The sequence below is a fragment of the Musa acuminata genome, chromosome BXJ2-3 (genome assembly GCF_036884655.1).
Source record: "Musa acuminata AAA Group cultivar baxijiao chromosome BXJ2-3, Cavendish_Baxijiao_AAA, whole genome shotgun sequence".
NCBI lineage: Eukaryota > Viridiplantae > Streptophyta > Magnoliopsida > Zingiberales > Musaceae > Musa > Musa acuminata.
This window is the reverse complement of record NC_088340.1, coordinates 44,550,036-44,565,570: the sequence shown is the minus strand read 5'-3', so window position 1 is coordinate 44,565,570 and position 15,535 is coordinate 44,550,036. Positions and strand designations below refer to the sequence as shown.

At 39.1% G+C, this 15,535-nt stretch overlaps 2 protein-coding genes and 1 long non-coding RNA gene across 6 annotated transcripts; all 3 read right to left on the bottom strand.

Moving 5' to 3' along the window:
• Window positions 1-497: 497 nt before the first annotated feature.
• On the bottom strand, window positions 498-6,929 carry LOC135608583 (casein kinase 1-like protein 2). 3 transcript variants are annotated; one of them, XM_065101651.1, is made up of 14 exons: window positions 6,170-6,929; window positions 6,029-6,069; window positions 5,264-5,333; window positions 5,035-5,183; window positions 4,639-4,734; window positions 4,469-4,539; window positions 3,719-3,780; window positions 3,498-3,561; window positions 3,313-3,397; window positions 3,101-3,227; window positions 2,885-2,967; window positions 2,744-2,804; window positions 2,285-2,430; window positions 680-1,056 (listed from the first exon to the last, which is right to left on the bottom strand). In XM_065101651.1, exons 1-14 carry the CDS (start codon window positions 6,243-6,245, stop codon window positions 823-825), a joined length of 1,365 nt encoding a protein of 454 aa, XP_064957723.1. In that variant the 5' UTR covers window positions 6,246-6,929; the 3' UTR covers window positions 680-822. The 3 variants fall into 3 exon arrangements, with proteins under 3 accessions (XP_064957724.1, XP_064957723.1, XP_064957725.1); XM_065101653.1 differs by having other exon boundaries at window positions 844-1,056; window positions 2,347-2,430; window positions 6,170-6,928; XM_065101652.1 differs by lacking the exon at window positions 2,285-2,430 and having other exon boundaries at window positions 498-1,048.
• A 2,367-nt stretch (window positions 6,930-9,296) lies between these two features.
• LOC135608582 (glycylpeptide N-tetradecanoyltransferase 1-like) lies at window positions 9,297-10,962 on the bottom strand. The gene has a single exon (XM_065101650.1). It carries the CDS (start codon window positions 10,772-10,774, stop codon window positions 9,446-9,448), a length of 1,329 nt encoding a protein of 442 aa, XP_064957722.1. The 5' UTR covers window positions 10,775-10,962; the 3' UTR covers window positions 9,297-9,445.
• A 563-nt stretch (window positions 10,963-11,525) lies between these two features.
• On the bottom strand, window positions 11,526-15,436 carry LOC135608581 (uncharacterized). 2 transcript variants are annotated; one of them, XR_010485576.1, is made up of 4 exons: window positions 15,365-15,436; window positions 14,777-15,150; window positions 13,453-13,627; window positions 11,526-11,802 (listed from the first exon to the last, which is right to left on the bottom strand). It is a non-coding gene; the product is annotated as an uncharacterized LOC135608581 (long non-coding RNA). The 2 variants fall into 2 exon arrangements; XR_010485575.1 differs by having other exon boundaries at window positions 14,777-15,428.
• Window positions 15,437-15,535: the final 99 nt, after the last annotated feature.

Sequence of the window (15,535 nt, the reverse complement as noted above, 5' to 3'; positions counted from 1 at the left end):
TAATGTAAGTAATGCCTCAAAAGCTCGACCTCAACCCCCCACCTCAAAACCACTCCAGAATTACCTCGGAGCCACTTAGAATACAGTCTTTTCAGGTCGATCTTAATGTAAGTAATGCCTCAAAAGCTGACCTCGGCCCCCCACCTCAAAACCACTCCAGAATTACCTCGGAGCCACTTAGAATACAGTCTTTTCAGGTCGATCTTAATGTAAGTAATGCCTCAAAAGCTCGACCTCGGCCCCCCACCTCAAAACCACTCCAGAATTACCTCGGAGCCACTTAGAATACAATCTTTTCAGGTTTGGACAACATCATATGGACTCAGACGTCACCGATAATTTTATCTAATAAATAATAAATTATTTAAATGGAATACCAATCCACAGTCCAGTATTTTTTACACGTCTGCAGCTGCAGCAGCGGCACTATGGCCACCTAAGATTAAATAAACATCAGCAGTGCAAACTGAAACATAATTTCAAAGACAAGGTTTCCATGCAGGAAAGTCCGTAATAAGATATTTTGAAACATAATAAATACCAGGAATTATAATGAAATAACAAGGGCATATAATCCCGGACAAATGTACAAACAGCGCTTAAAATGGTTCGACCAACCTTGTTATTGTTTTTCCTCACCGGGGGCACTTGAGGTAGTCACTCGGACTACCACCTCATTCATGAGTCGAGGGATAAAAACATGCCTTCGGTTTATGGATTTCCATGGAGTAATACAAAAGAACGGGCAGCAGGTCTTGCGATCTACTACAGCTGCTTCCTCTCCCCACCGTCAAAACGAATGGCCTCGATTCCCTTGAGCGCCTACTCATTATTCCTAAGCATAGATGGATTCCTTCCAGAAGTATGCTTGTGCTCGGCAGAACTAATTGGGAATCTTCTCTGGGCACTAGAAACCCTGCAGAAAGTCCCTGGGCTGCCCCCTGCAGTACGAGTGCAAGTTTGATCTGCTTCAGTCCCCACCATGTCTCTGCTACTGGAAACAGCAGCTCGCCTCGAGGATCCACTTGACCGTTCCAAATAAGCTGACCTGGAAAACTAATATGTGCATATATTCGAGTCAGTATTTACACAAAACATATCCCTATACATATATTATAGACATCATGATCCTGGAGTTTCATGCATCTGACTAAGAACTAAAATTTGGAATCTCAATGATAAGCTACACACAAACACAAATCACTTTATATCCCAAAATATAAACTAAGTCATTGACTGAAGATGTAAAACAAAATTGTAAATAATCAATGAAGCTACACACAAATTATACACTTGTACCTCCCTTTATGAAGCAGAAAAGAAGAAAAAGAAAAAAAATCAGCTTGATATTGGTGTACCCTCACGGACTCGGAGGTAGAGAGGGCCATTGTAGCACACAAAAAAACCCCACATCACCACCTTAGGGCCAACAGGACCCGTCACTCAGGCGGACCAAAAGCAGACCAAGCAGTCATATGTATCTTTCATGCATGTTTTCTTTGTTCCTTTTTTTATTATTGCAATACTTGCTATTGTGTCTTGATAACTGATCCATGACAAATTTCTTTAGGATACCAGACATTATTCAATATGTACTACTTCTTCTAACTTAAATAGGCTCCTAAAAGAGTATAAATGCCATGTGCTATGTAGATAAATGCTTAATATAAGCCAGTTAGTTGTCACTTCTCGTAACAAACTTAATTATAGGTTTAATTGAATAATTTATATCAATAATTGAACTCTTTGAACAAATGATAATTGTAATTACATCCCTACAATTCCTTCTGATCCTTATAAACCAAATTATAGGGTGACCACATCTACAGTTTAAGGACCAATGCGGAAGTCAAACTCTTAACAGACTTAGCAGAGCACAGAAGCATTCTTTTTAGAGATCTAGATATCCTGAGATTTCTACCACACTCTTGATAAAAGTTCTCATAGGCTTAGCTCCAAACATTATTCAAATCATTTACAGTTTTTTCAGTGAGATAATTACATTAACCAAATGATCCACAAAAAATGAGAAATGGTAAAAGAATCCAATAGTCAAGGGTACCAGCCCAACCCCAAGCCTCAATTCACCCATTTTATTGGGTTTGCACTTTGCAGGCATACATTTACAGGTCATTTGCTAGATAGGTGAGAAAGCAGAATATAAAGGATCATAAGACAACTAGAATTTGATCAAATCTGTCTAGTTAAATAATAGTTGTAATTTTCTTATTAATGTTGTCCTTAAATGTTTCGTTTGAGGGGAATATTAGAGTAATAAACTCACAATAGAATCTTTACTGACAGACAGATCATTCCGCAAATGGGCCTTCTGCTTTGATAAGCTACCTACGGTTACAGCTGGAGGGGTAATACGTCCACGACATGAAGGGTCCGTTGCCAACCAACCACTTGTCCTTCCTTCCTCACCACCTAAACACAATCTTAAAAAGTTTATCCTCCAAATTATAAAAATGGAACAAGTAAATTCTTTAAAATATGCAGTGTGATTAGTAGATTAGAAACTAATATACTTTCTAAGTTCCAAAAATATGAAGATGAAAACCACAACCAATTTGGACCCTAAGATTTGATCGATCAATCAGCACAAGCCAATGAAGCAGCCAAGTGTGAAAAAGAAAATTAAATAAACTAAGGATAGCTTTTCAGATGAAGAAACAGACTCAATTCAGGAATAAAAACAACAGTTTATAAGATAGTGCAATAAGGAAGGCGAACAGATCACCTGATTGCCTGTTATTAGCATCAGCAGGAACCAAACCAGAGCTAGGTCCTGCACTTGGACCCTAAACAAGTAGAAAATATTATCCATATCTCATGAAGTGCAAAAAATTAGACTCATAGACAATATCAGCAATTGACTAACAATAGCACGTGGAGGAGCACCAGCTATCATTGACTGCTGATACTTTAAAATGGTCCAGTCAAATACATAATCAAACTGGTAACCTGCAGAGGACACAAAAATGATTGTACATCAATATGAAAATTCTGCAGAAGCTGCACCTTAATCAGTCATGTGATTATATCCTTAATTAACATAAATTCTTGTAATTTAACATACATGAGAAGGAAAACCAACCTTCATGGATGAAAAGGTCACAGAACAATCTCTTAAGATATGCATAATCAGGTTCGTCCTCAAATCGTAGTGAACGGCAATAATGGAAGTATGATGCAAACTGTGAAGGATATCCCCTACATAAAGCCTAAGGGTACAAGAGACTTTTTAATTATCAGAACCATGGGAAAATAGCATAAAATCCCAAAGTTGTGATGTAGATAAGAGCTCACCTCAATTGATGTGGCAACTTTCTTTTCACTAATTTTTTCATACTTCTGTTTCTTGGTTCCTGCTTTCAGACCCTGCCATGGAAGGCTGAAAAAAAAAAAAGAAAAAAAAAAGAGAGAACCAATTGTTAAATGCATTAGGAATTTGAGATAGATGTGGATGAAGACGTTCTACCAGATTAACAAACCTTCCTCTTAAGAAGTACATAAGAACATATCCAATAGATTCCAAGTCATCCCTCCTGCTTTGTTCTTGGCAGAATAAAAACAACAGTCAGAATCGAGATGAATAAAATGCAACAAACAAATAATTATACAAAAAATTACAGAACATACAAGTAGAACAGTCAACTAATGGAACTTAACAGAATATAAAAAAAAGTTAATATATGGGAAGTTATTATCATACCTATGCCAAGATGTGTATTCACACTTGCATATCTTGCTGTCCCAGTCAAGTTCTTGTTCTCTCTGCAAAGGATTACAACACTAAAATGAAAAAGAAGGTAACTTCTGACTAATCTAGAACCAATGTGATGCAAACTCCAATCATTAAACTATAAAATCAGATCACAAGTGCCTAAACGTGAAAGTGTGATTAAAGAATGTAGTAGAAAAGAAGACACCCAACAAAGGAGTGTAACCTCAATAGTGAGGAAGTCATACTACAACAGAATTGTCGATCCATGCCAACTAAAAATGAAGCTAATTAGAGGAAACATCAATCTGGTCAGATATATAGTAGCTGGTCCTTAATACTTTCCATCAAAATATTCCAAAAAAAATTCAAATGAAATATCAACATCGACAAGCCCACACAGCTTGTTTAGAAAATGTTTAACTTATTTATATAAAAATTTAAGCATTGCTAGGCCAAAAACATTTATGAAAGATCCATTTTCTTAGTTCATAAAAAGATGAATAATTGAAGCTCTTAGCAACATAAGTTATGTTCTCAAATTTATTTAAAAGCGACAAAGAATATGCCTTATCCTGTCTATAGGCATCCACCAACCAAGACGCATATAGAAAATTATATGAGAGAGACTACAGGACAAAACTCTGAGGAACTAAATATGATTAACCTGCCAGTTTCAAACATTAATGCAAAAGCTGGAACAGAAAACTCAGGCACATGGTTTAGATAATTGTATGTTACCTATATGGAATATGCTGATGAGTTGAAGTAACCCTATACTTCTTGGCAAGGCCAAAATCAATAATATACACCTGAAGGAAATGCATAGGCAACTCAGTAAAGCATATGATGAACAATATCATCAATTTATAAATTTAAATGATAAAACTATAAAAAATTTAGAGGCATGCCTGGTTAGCTCGTCTACCAAGGCCCATTAGAAAATTATCTGGCTTGATGTCTCGGTGCAGAAAGGACTTAGAATGCACAAACTCCACTCGATTAATCTGAAGTAAATAATCTTAATACATAATATAAGCCCGACGTTTGAGGCAATCAGAAAAGCATTATTCATCAATGTTGGGTTCTTATGGATATGAATTATGGAAAATAGTATCATGAAGACATGAAATGAAAAGTAAATGCAAGATCAAAATTTTAAGTGGAAGCATCAAGAATGCTAGAAAGAGATTGTAACAGCAGCTGCCATTAAAGCATATTCTGGCTAAGGATACATAATCATGTTCCCAATGTTGAAAGTGAAGTATCATGTCAATTCAGACAGGTGCACTAAAATATCAACCTACCGTCTGATCTGCAAGCATCAAAACAGTCTTTAAAGAAAGTTTTCTGCTGCAGAAGTTAAATAAATCTTCCAGACTGGGTCCTAATAAATCCATCACGAGCACATTATGATCACCCTCAACACCGAACCGTTTAACATTTGGAATTCCAGCTGCCGCCAAGACAACAGAAAATAAGAAAAAGGAAAGAAAGAGTAACGAAGACAGCAAAAGGCTACAAAAATTTCATTACTTCCTCCTTGCAGGATCCTGTATAGCTTTGATTCATATAGCAATCGTGGATGCTTTGTCTTGACGTTTTCCTAATAGGCAGGAAAATGCATAAACATGAGAAAAATTATCAAGGCCATTGCAAGCATTCAACTTGACCAGAGGATAAATTTTTAAAAGCTACCAAAACCACATAAGTTTTAGCTTGTATACAAGGGTGGTCAAGTACATGAGGCTCCACCAGTGCGGGACTGGTGGGGTCAATGGACAATGAAAATCAACAACAGAAAATGATATCCTTTATACAGGTGAAATGCAGAAGAGCAAACTAAAATTGTAGAAAGAAGCAATGAAGGAGAAGAAAAAGTAACCGGAAGTGACATGAGCAGCACTGCCAGATCGGACTTCATCTTGTCCCTGGTCTAAGCAGGAAAGTCCTTGCTGGAAACTGAAGTTCGCTATGCAAATATTTACCAACTTTAAACAGGATCCCAACTCTAACCTATGTTGCAATTTAAGAAGTCATTTTCTGAAAGCACATCTGCACCCTGAGGGACACTATTAACTTGTAAAAATAGCTACAGCTAAAGAACTTCCATAAACACTCGAGGAATGTTCAGGGAAAAAAAAAAAAAAGCAATTTAGCATAAGAATAAACTATTAAACCATCGCAAATACAAAGAAAATCTGATCCTAAATCATCTGCATTTTTTCCAATTTAGCATGTCGATCTAATCGAACACCTTAATAGCTGAAAATGTGTAGCACACAGACAGGCTATATTTACCAGCTTAATTGCGACCTCCTCGTTCGTTTGGATATTTGTACCTGCAACCAAGAAGCAAAATTTAGAGATTCTGAAACAGGAAAACCACAGAGAACAGGCTCCGAACCGAAGCGATCGGGAGATTATGTAGCAGCCACCAACCTAAATAGATCTCCCCAAAGGACCCGCTGCCGATCTTGCGACCGAGGCGGAATTTGTTCTCAATGCGGGGCTCCATCCGACCACCGCGGTCACAAGATGGAGACCCGCCCAAATCAAACTGTGACCTGACCCAAGCAACAAAAATTATCGAGAAGAACGAAGCAACAAAAACTCCCCTCCGCCGACCTTTCGAAGCAAAGAAATCGAAACAAATGCACGACGCGGGCAGGGGCTGGAGACGCGCCCGGAGCCTATCGATCGGAGACTGGAGCCCGAGGGTCACCTCCAAATCGAAGGAACGATAAATTAGCGTTCGAGAGAGAGGAGGAGAAGGGATCGTAGTCCCACGACGTCCATAACGGTGCACGGTTTGACCTAATTAACAGAGCGGTTGCGATAGCGGACAACGCAGTACACGAGTCGTCCCTCTCTCGCTTGAAAGGAGCTCTATACGGGTAGACATACATACATGCATAAGATTGTTACGTTCAGAGCTGGCGATGGAAGTGGAGTCCGCATGGCAAAGCTCGTATCTATCCCACTTCTTTTAAGCATGCGGGAAACGTAAATCGAAATTAAATTCAATCTTCGCTTCTCGGCCCAATTAATGAGACTCGACAGATCTCCAGCGGCGGCGGAAGCGCGTGGGCTGGCGCGTCTTCGGATCTCTAGCGGCGGAAGCGCGTGGTCGGCTACAGAGGCCTACGCCGTGGAGGGAAAGATGAAGGGGACGCTGGGGAGGGGCCTTCGGCGGCTCAGGGATAGATACGTCCGGTTGCGCTATGGCTGTGATCGTACTATCGTTTTTTTTTTTAATCGATATCACCAAAAAGTTTGGAACTTATAAAATATTTTATCTCTTTATAATTAATTCAACACATGTTGTATGATCATAAATATTTTCTATAAGCATTTGAGAGTGTTTGGTTATCGTACATTTGTACATGTTCCAAGAGGTCCAAGCTGGATGGTAAAACTAAAGAATATATTTTTCTTAACTACTTATATGATTATTTTGGTTATAGGGTTTGGGATCCAGAAAAGTAGAAAGTATTCAGGAGCAAAGATGTGATCTTCTTTGAGGATCAAACCTTTTAGGATTTGAAGAAGAAGGCATCAGTCAAAACTTCTACAGAAGGATTAGCATGTTGAGCAAGAAAAAGTTGTAGAGCAACTTCCAACAGAATCACAGTTAAGAAAATCTTCTAAACAAGAAGAAGTTGGAGAGCAACTTCCAACAGAACCTGATGCAGATGAGTATGTGATGCTTATTGATGCAGGTAAACCAAAGAGTTAAAGGACTTACTTTTTTTTTATATTTATATTTGTACTTATATATTTCATATTACTAACATAGGCATCAGAGAGATCAAGTCAAAAAATTTCTCCCGATCTCAATCTTCATATAAGTGACACATCAAAAGTTCGATGTTTTGATAACTTTACACATACAGTCCGAACCATATCAATTAAGACGTCAATAACTTTTTGGGTAATAATTACTCTTAGTCGAAAAAACCTGACCCTTGTCTTCGATCAAGGCATAAAAATCGAGAAAGCCCGACCTCAGATTCAGCTAGAGGTGGGCCAGGTCTAAATGCACCGAAGTTGTATATTTGCCTGCCATTCTCAAATCTACGTAGAGACGCCTCAATCCTCCAACCCAGTTTCTGATCTTAGAAGCGTATCTACATACAGTAAAAGCTCTGCATCTTCAGAGACTACACGTCTGTGGCGGCTGAACTCGTCAGATTTCAACATCACTAAAACACAATTGATTCTCAAATCACAAAAATATATTGAGTACTTAAGCGGCAAATGAAATGACTAATACATTGGCAAACCAAGCTACATAGGCAAGCAAAATAATTGAACATGCACGTCTGACGTACATGATACGAAAAGCAAGACTAAACTTGACATCAAGTGGCATACAAAAACTTAACTTGCAGCTGACCAGATGAAGCTCATAACCACAAATAAACCGATTGCTTGTCAAATCCAAGATATGATGAGCCAAATCCGACATTTTAAATTTCTTCATAACAGAGATGATATTTAAAGGACATGGAGAGAAATGATCGACAAGTCTCCGAGCGAGAATAAAAAGTAAAACCGAGAAAACAAACTGATAAGAACCAAAGCCATGAAAAAAGAGTGCCAACCAACATGGCTCCGAGGGAGTTTCAGATGCAGGACCGGAGAAAATACTACAAGTACCAAAATCACCTCATTAAAATTGCACTGAAGGCGATGAAATGGAACAAAACTTTTGGAAAGATCTATTATCAGAATAAAGCAACACATGCCAAACCTATGCAATGATCAAAGCACCAGATGCCAAATTTATGTAACAAGTAAAAGGGGCTAGGAGATGCAGCTCATGCAGTTGAACTAACACGATAAGAATCTTTTAGCTCATCTGAGATCACTTGTACAGCTATGAATCTGCACAAAGCAGATGGCAACATTTTGTTGCCACAGATTTGATACCAAAACCATCACACTAAAAAGTAACAGATATATGCCAAAGAGTCAAAACTGAGAAGGAATTGTGATTAGTTGAATTATACCTAACAGCACAGGTACGTACCATTGCTGATGATTCATAAATTAACAATTTTCTCAATACTCCACAATTATCCACGCTTAAGTAATCCTTAACATCCACCAATTCTATTTATTGATTGCACCAAGCTTACATGCACCTGAATTTCCTATCTAAGCTTGAATAAAGTACCTAAGAGCTTGATCGGGTATTATCACAATAGGGAAGTCTGTTATGGCAACAAAAAAACAAACACAACAAGGAAAATAAAACTCACACCAATTAGCAATGCATCCCCCTTCAAATAAAACATCTATTTGTAATTAATTCTTAAACACCTATTTGCAACTTGTTATCAGATATGGAAGTCAAGCCATTATCACTCAGAAGCACGACAGCGCCAAGCACGAAATTACACCTGCAGTAATAGCTAAAACATTGGAGTTGCATAACAACTTAGCAAGTTCGAGCCAGGAATTTCCGATGATTGCAGTCGAGAAAAGACAAAAAAATAATAATAATAATAATAATAATAATAATAATAATAATAATAATTTCCTCAAGAAACCTAACATTGGATTCCTCAATGGTCTCAATGCAAGATAAATGAGATCCAGGATTACTATGAGGAAAAAAAAACACATACACACACACATTGTTATCAATAGAAAACAGAAAAAGCACAGGCAACAGACAACCAAATAGAGAACTGAGATCATAAGAGCAACCTATAGAAGAACAAGGCCTAATTCCGATGGTCTCAGACCATTTCTGATCCGGTAGTTGTACAGATAGTAGTGGAGATGACCGTCGCCAGGTCCAAATTTCAGTTCCTTAAGGACGGCTTCGTTGTGCATGACATCAAGAGCATTGAAGACATCATAGTCCTGCTGTTTTGCCACAATTAGAGCGTCATTCATCAGCTGGAGCAAAGGAGTTTTTGTTGACACATTGTAGAAAGAGTATGCAGCCTTTAAGACTGAGTAATTCGGGTTGTTGAGAATAGAAGCTGGAAGAGTATAGAAGCTGCAAAAGTCTGTGACTTCCTGAGTCTCAGGGCTCACAATCAAGTAACTATCCACCACGTTCTCCAATGGAAGAAGCCAATGCTCCACATCATTCTCATCAAAGTCCGGTGCTACCACAAACTGACTCAAGAACTGCCTTAGAAGCCTGGTTACAGCGGGAACATCACGAAGTTCCATCTTCCTGAAACCCGGGGTCACCGTCGATTCTGGCAGCTTGTATAGCCTAATCGTCCGGCTCACAGTCATCCGAGCTCCAAGCCGTGAGAACCCGACATCTATGAGCTTCTTCGGATTCAGAGACCTGTGCCAGTAACGGCAGGTTGTGATAGGAGTCGGGAGGACAACTCCGGCTGTGTACACCGCCTGCCAGATGTTTTCCAGATGGACCCTCCTCGTGACCTCCTTTATCATCACCGGCGCGAGTCGCTTCGATCTCAGCTTCTTGTGGACGCACAAGAAGTTCACCTCTGCCATGCGAACCACATCCTCGCGGACTCTGATCCTGGCGGGCACCCCGGTGATGAAAGCTACGAGCTTTTTGGTCGCCTTCACCCGCACCCCTATATGCCAGGCCTTGAAGTAGCCCGGCGGGTGGAGGGCCCACCGGAGGAACTCCTTGGAGTAGTTGAAGCGGAATAGATTCTCGTCGTCTTCGACGTAGTTGAGGGAGAGGAGATTGTAGACCTCGGTGCAGGTCTGCTCGTCGTCCATGTCGCAGGTGGTCCACTCGTAAGGGGCGGGGAGGTTGTAAGGCTCCGACTTGACGTCCGACAGGGGGGATGGTGGCTCGATCGGGCCCTCGGGGAGGCTGGTGTCGCCGAGATCATTGAATTGACCGACTGGCTGGGTCTCCCAGAAACGGTGGTGCGTGCCAAGTGCGAGGCTTTCCTGGACCTGGCGAGCTAGCGTCTCTACTTCGCTGTCGCCGTTCCCCGCAGCCGGGTTGGAGTCCGAGGGGAGCTTTGAGTCTGGTGAAGGGGTCTGGGCGTCGCCGGGCGGCGCGGATGAGGAGTCGTCGCCAAGCACCATGGCGAAACCTTAGCGGAGTTCGATTGAAACGGAGACTGGACGGGATCGAGGGGATGATCAAGGATCAAGATTTAGATCTCGGCGAGGGGAGTCGCGTCTCGACGACACGGAACGGGTCTGGGCTTCTTCGAGGGTTACGAGGTGGCGCAGGTGGGATTCCAGGAATTCCAGGAATTAGGGTTTACGAATGGAGGGTAAGAAATCGATTTATAGGCGTGGGGAGGTCAAAGATGAGCCATTAATTTTACGATATTGAATTTAAATTTCATCTTCGCTATTTATCTTTTGTAAATAATAACAATAATAATAATAATAATAATAATAATATTAATATTAATATTAATATTAATATTAATATTAATAATAATAATAATACAGACTCACAGTCTGACACCTTTAGTTGCTAGCGTTGGCTGCTGACGGCTCTTTAGAAGCTTTCTTACCTCGATGCCACAGAAAATGACTAGTGGCCTTCTCCTGTGCAATATGTGGCCCCTTTTTACCTCTCGCATTGACACGCGAAGTTGGATGACAAAGACCTCGTAAACAGGTCATATATATCGAAAGAATCCCAGAAGGGTGATCCTCCCCTCTTTCGTCTGGCCCACAAGGAGCAACATAACCATACTTGGAGGGGGGCCACCAACATAGACATTTTTGGCATACTAATAATTCTTATCCTGGATTCAATTAATCATTGAAAGGGTTTATTATGTTTGTGTGCAAAGTTTAAGAATACCACTATATACACTTTGTATATCTACACTCAAAAACCGAAGCAGCGTTTTCCATGAAAAAGTTGATAACCATCCTCATAGAGCACTCGAGTATGTAATGAATTGGAAGACTAAATTAACAAAATTTGCAGTAATTCTTAATGGGTGAGCTCAACCTACAGGATCAACAGAATTGTCCAAAACCAGCACAATGTCGATGCTATCGATTGCCCACTTGCTCCTATCCATTCTTTTCGACATGCCCGTGGGGAATTTCCTACTCTTACCAATGTTATCATCCACTCCATGTAGCTGCAATTCAAATCAAGTTCAAAAATATCAGTTCGATACTCCATTTAGGGGAAAAACAGACGAGCAGAAATCAAATCAAATCAAAACTTGAAAGCCACCACTTTTCTTGTGGCTAGAGCAAACACTTTGCAGATTCTGTCTTTTAACCTACTGCCTAAGATAGTGCAATCATGCAGCATCAGGCTACATTTGATGGAATGCATACTAAAAGCAGTAATCTTAATAGAAAAATTATATCATATCTGAGATGCATCTTGTATTCAGTTTCAATAGATACAATCAATCAAACCAAACATATGTGAATTCAGCAGATGAAACAATCCCTTGAAATGTTTCCTATTTTTCTTTTTTACTTTTTGTGTTTGGTGCAGGAATCTAGTTTGTTGACGAGTTATGAAAAAGTACTCTGGTTAAATGTATTAGTAAAGAAGGTAAGAAAAATCAATTGTGGTCATAAACAATGTGAGCCATAAGATCTTTGGCTTATCTGAAAGAGAACTTCACCGTTGAGAAAGTAGGATGGACAAACCAATTCCATATTGTGCCAAACAGTTGGTAAGAAAAGCTTTCATCGCTTCCACAGCGACATGTACTCTTTGATTACCCAAGTGAACAACATCACTCTCGATCAAGTCTGCCAATAGCAGTTCTGCGAACTCTAAGCTGATTGCGTCAGTCCAATCCCCCTCTTACTTCATCTGGACCATAAAGATAACATGATCCCCGCTTGATCGAGTCAAAACTTCCTCTGTGTACCGAATTTTGCTTCTTGGGATCACCATCCAGAAGGTAGCCTAAACTAAAATTGTGATTATAAAATACAGCCACAAAAAAATAGTATTCCCGAGGGAGAAGATCCCAGATAACCAAAGTGAGGTGGAAGAGGAGTTGATGAAACTTACAATTTTATTAATCTGGACCAGAGTGATTAACTAATTGCAAATTATGTGATTATTCTCTAATATAAGTATTGAAGTTGTTTGTATGTAACAGAAGTTCCAGTATGGGCCCCCAGATATCAGCTGTTGCTATGTTGTCGTTGGTTCCCATACAGATGTCTTCAATAGATCACTAACTTTTTTTAAACAATCTCTACAAAATATTTGCAAGAGGATCTAAGAGAATTGCTTGAAACCAATAATTTTTTTACTTGAAATCTGGCAAACAAAGCTTCAGCCTATTCATAATACTGCAACTCTTGCACCCATTTGTAACTTTAAAGGATAATTTATAAACACAGTTTCAAACACTTGTTCAGACACAGCTCCTTTGATTTGGTCAAATGCTCTTCCCAAGGCCAATCAACCCATTTGATGTGGTTAGATTGCCTTTCCAACACTATCCTATTAAACTCTTGCCAAAAGATCATGACATTGCTACCTAACTTTTTGTTAACTAATTGATTATTGGCAAAGCGAGTGTGGAACTCATAACTTTATGAGTCCATAAGGAAATAAAACAGAGAGTCAAAATCTCTTACCTTATTACATATTTCCTCTATTAGATGGCACAATTGGCATGATCCCAAAGGTTAACATCCATAAGATAGGACTACTAAGAAAATGAGTGATAAAAGATGAGAGATCAAGTGCTGTGAGTACAAATGAAACATTATACAGAAAATATAAGATGGTTGGCACGAGAACATACTGCATTATAAGCATACAAGAGAGATTGATGCTGTTGGTGCAAGTCTTGCCGAGTTGAGACACCAAGTGTTTCTGCACCCAATATTGTTCTGCTCTCCTTTAACCAATCTACTTTTAGTAGATGGGTTTAATCTCTCTGTTGACATCAGCAGCTTTCATCTTTCATCAGCAGAGATCTATGACATGGCATAATCCAATGAAACACACATACTATATTAAAAAGCACTAGTTACTGAAAAATCAATGAATAAATAACTACCTTAAATATCTCATAAGCAACAACAAAAACACTCAAAATTTTGAAGGTCCATATTGCTGACGTTTTATTCAAACAAAGTATGACTTGATTTCCTAATAAGGCATGATACTGTTGTGAGTTCCTGTCTTGGGTTCTACTTTTTGTGGAACATTTTACTTCTGCATCAGAAGTTTTCTTAGATATTCTCAGTTCAAGTCACTAGTTACATTCAACAATCCATTTTATGATAGTGGTTCTCATCTACCATTTTAGGACCTCCTAAAGAATTTTCCATGATTCCCCTTCCTGTATTGCTTCATATATCAGTTCCACTTTGTGTTATAATTTTAGATCCATCCAGTACAAGAAAGAAGAATTGTATTCCAGGGACTTAAGTACAAGAAATTAAAATTGTCATCCTGATTCACATGGTGAAAAGATAAATAGCAAAAACACTTGCCTTCCTGTAGATAGTAATAAGATTCATGCACCGTAAACAAGGTGAGTTTCTTTTTCACTGAAAGTCTGTTAGCAATCAAAAAATATATACTCTTATTCAAATATCCTGTAAACTGATCAACCACGGAAACACACCAGGGATCCTAAGGACCGACTGAAGTAAAAAACAGAAACAATGTCTAAACAATATATGATCTTTGAAAAACAAAGGTAAGATGGATATAGGAACAGATATGGAGATCAAACTTATCGTCGCACTCCACAAGTTTTCAGGCATATAATGTTGGAGATAGAGTGACAAGCTATCCAATGCCACTTTTGTAAAGTAGCACCAATCACCCAACAACCAATTTATGATCAAGTTTATCCAAAGCATATGCAAATTATGAGAGGGGGCAACAGCCTAGCTCCTAATCATGATAATATCAAGTAAGACCACCGGTAATCTCCGACTGAGGAACCCAGAAAAAGGGCCAGGTCCAAATATTACGAAAAGTTCTGCATCATCGAGTCCAGGTTTAAACTTTAATCTCACAAACTTTCTACTTCTTCTGCTCTGTAGAGCACACAAATAAATAGATTACCATAAAAATAAATCTCAATTACAAGGCATGCCACTGCATCTTACCTCCACACAGAGAAGCAGTCGATGTACACTCGCGCGACAGAGATGCCGAGATCTCACAGTAGTGGCGCTCGTAACTTTTGAACTACTTCGCCCATTGTTGATATTACTTGTTCTTTCCTAATTCTTTCATTCACATTTCCACTCGAAGCAGGGTTCGGTTGCCAAAATAAGGACTAATTTATTGATCTAATTAAGTCCAGCGTAGAAGTTGAGTCCACAAATTACAGCAAATCCATTTCTCATTCCAAAACCCTAAACTTAGAAGGTGACTTTGGAGGTCAATTATCTTTTAAATCTACAACTTGTATTAAAATAAATAAAAAAAATAATGGTAGATCGTACAAAAGATTCTCGGGGCAGTGCCCTCGTTAAATCTGCACAGACAAAAATTCACAAAAACGAGGTAGATTTTAGCAAGATACAAAATGAAGAACGGGAAGTGAAACCCTAATCTTAGATCGACCGATCGCAAGCCATTTAGGAATGGAACAAACGCGTGGACAAAAATATCAAGGAAAATGAGATCAATGATAAGCGTAGCAAAAAAAAAAGGAATCCTTGGTTCCAAAATTAAGAATCGTTTCTTACGATTTCACCCAGAAAAGGCAGCAAACCAAATGGAGCTGAGAGCGAGCCGGAAACGGAACGAATAGACAATGGCGACGATTTATTAATTATTTTTATTGGTATGGGAAGAAAAGAGGAGGTTGAAGTTTCCAGAATGCAAGGGTCCCACCGAACAAAATCCAGGGCTGTTTC

Coding starts and splice junctions, on each gene's coding strand:
- LOC135608582 (XM_065101650.1), bottom strand. CDS start 10,774: ATGGTGCTTGGCGACGACTCCTCATCCGCGCCGCCCGGCGACGCCCAG.
- LOC135608583 (XM_065101651.1), bottom strand. CDS start 6,245: ATGGAGCCCCGCATTGAGAACAAATTCCGCCTCGGTCGCAAGATCGGC. Junction 6,070..6,169: donor CTTTGGGGAGATCTATTTAG/GTTGGTGGCTGC, acceptor TCTTGGTTGCAG/GTACAAATATCCAAACGAAC. Junction 3,228..3,312: donor AAGTTGCCACATCAATTGAG/GTGAGCTCTTAT, acceptor TTGTACCCTTAG/GCTTTATGTAGGGGATATCC.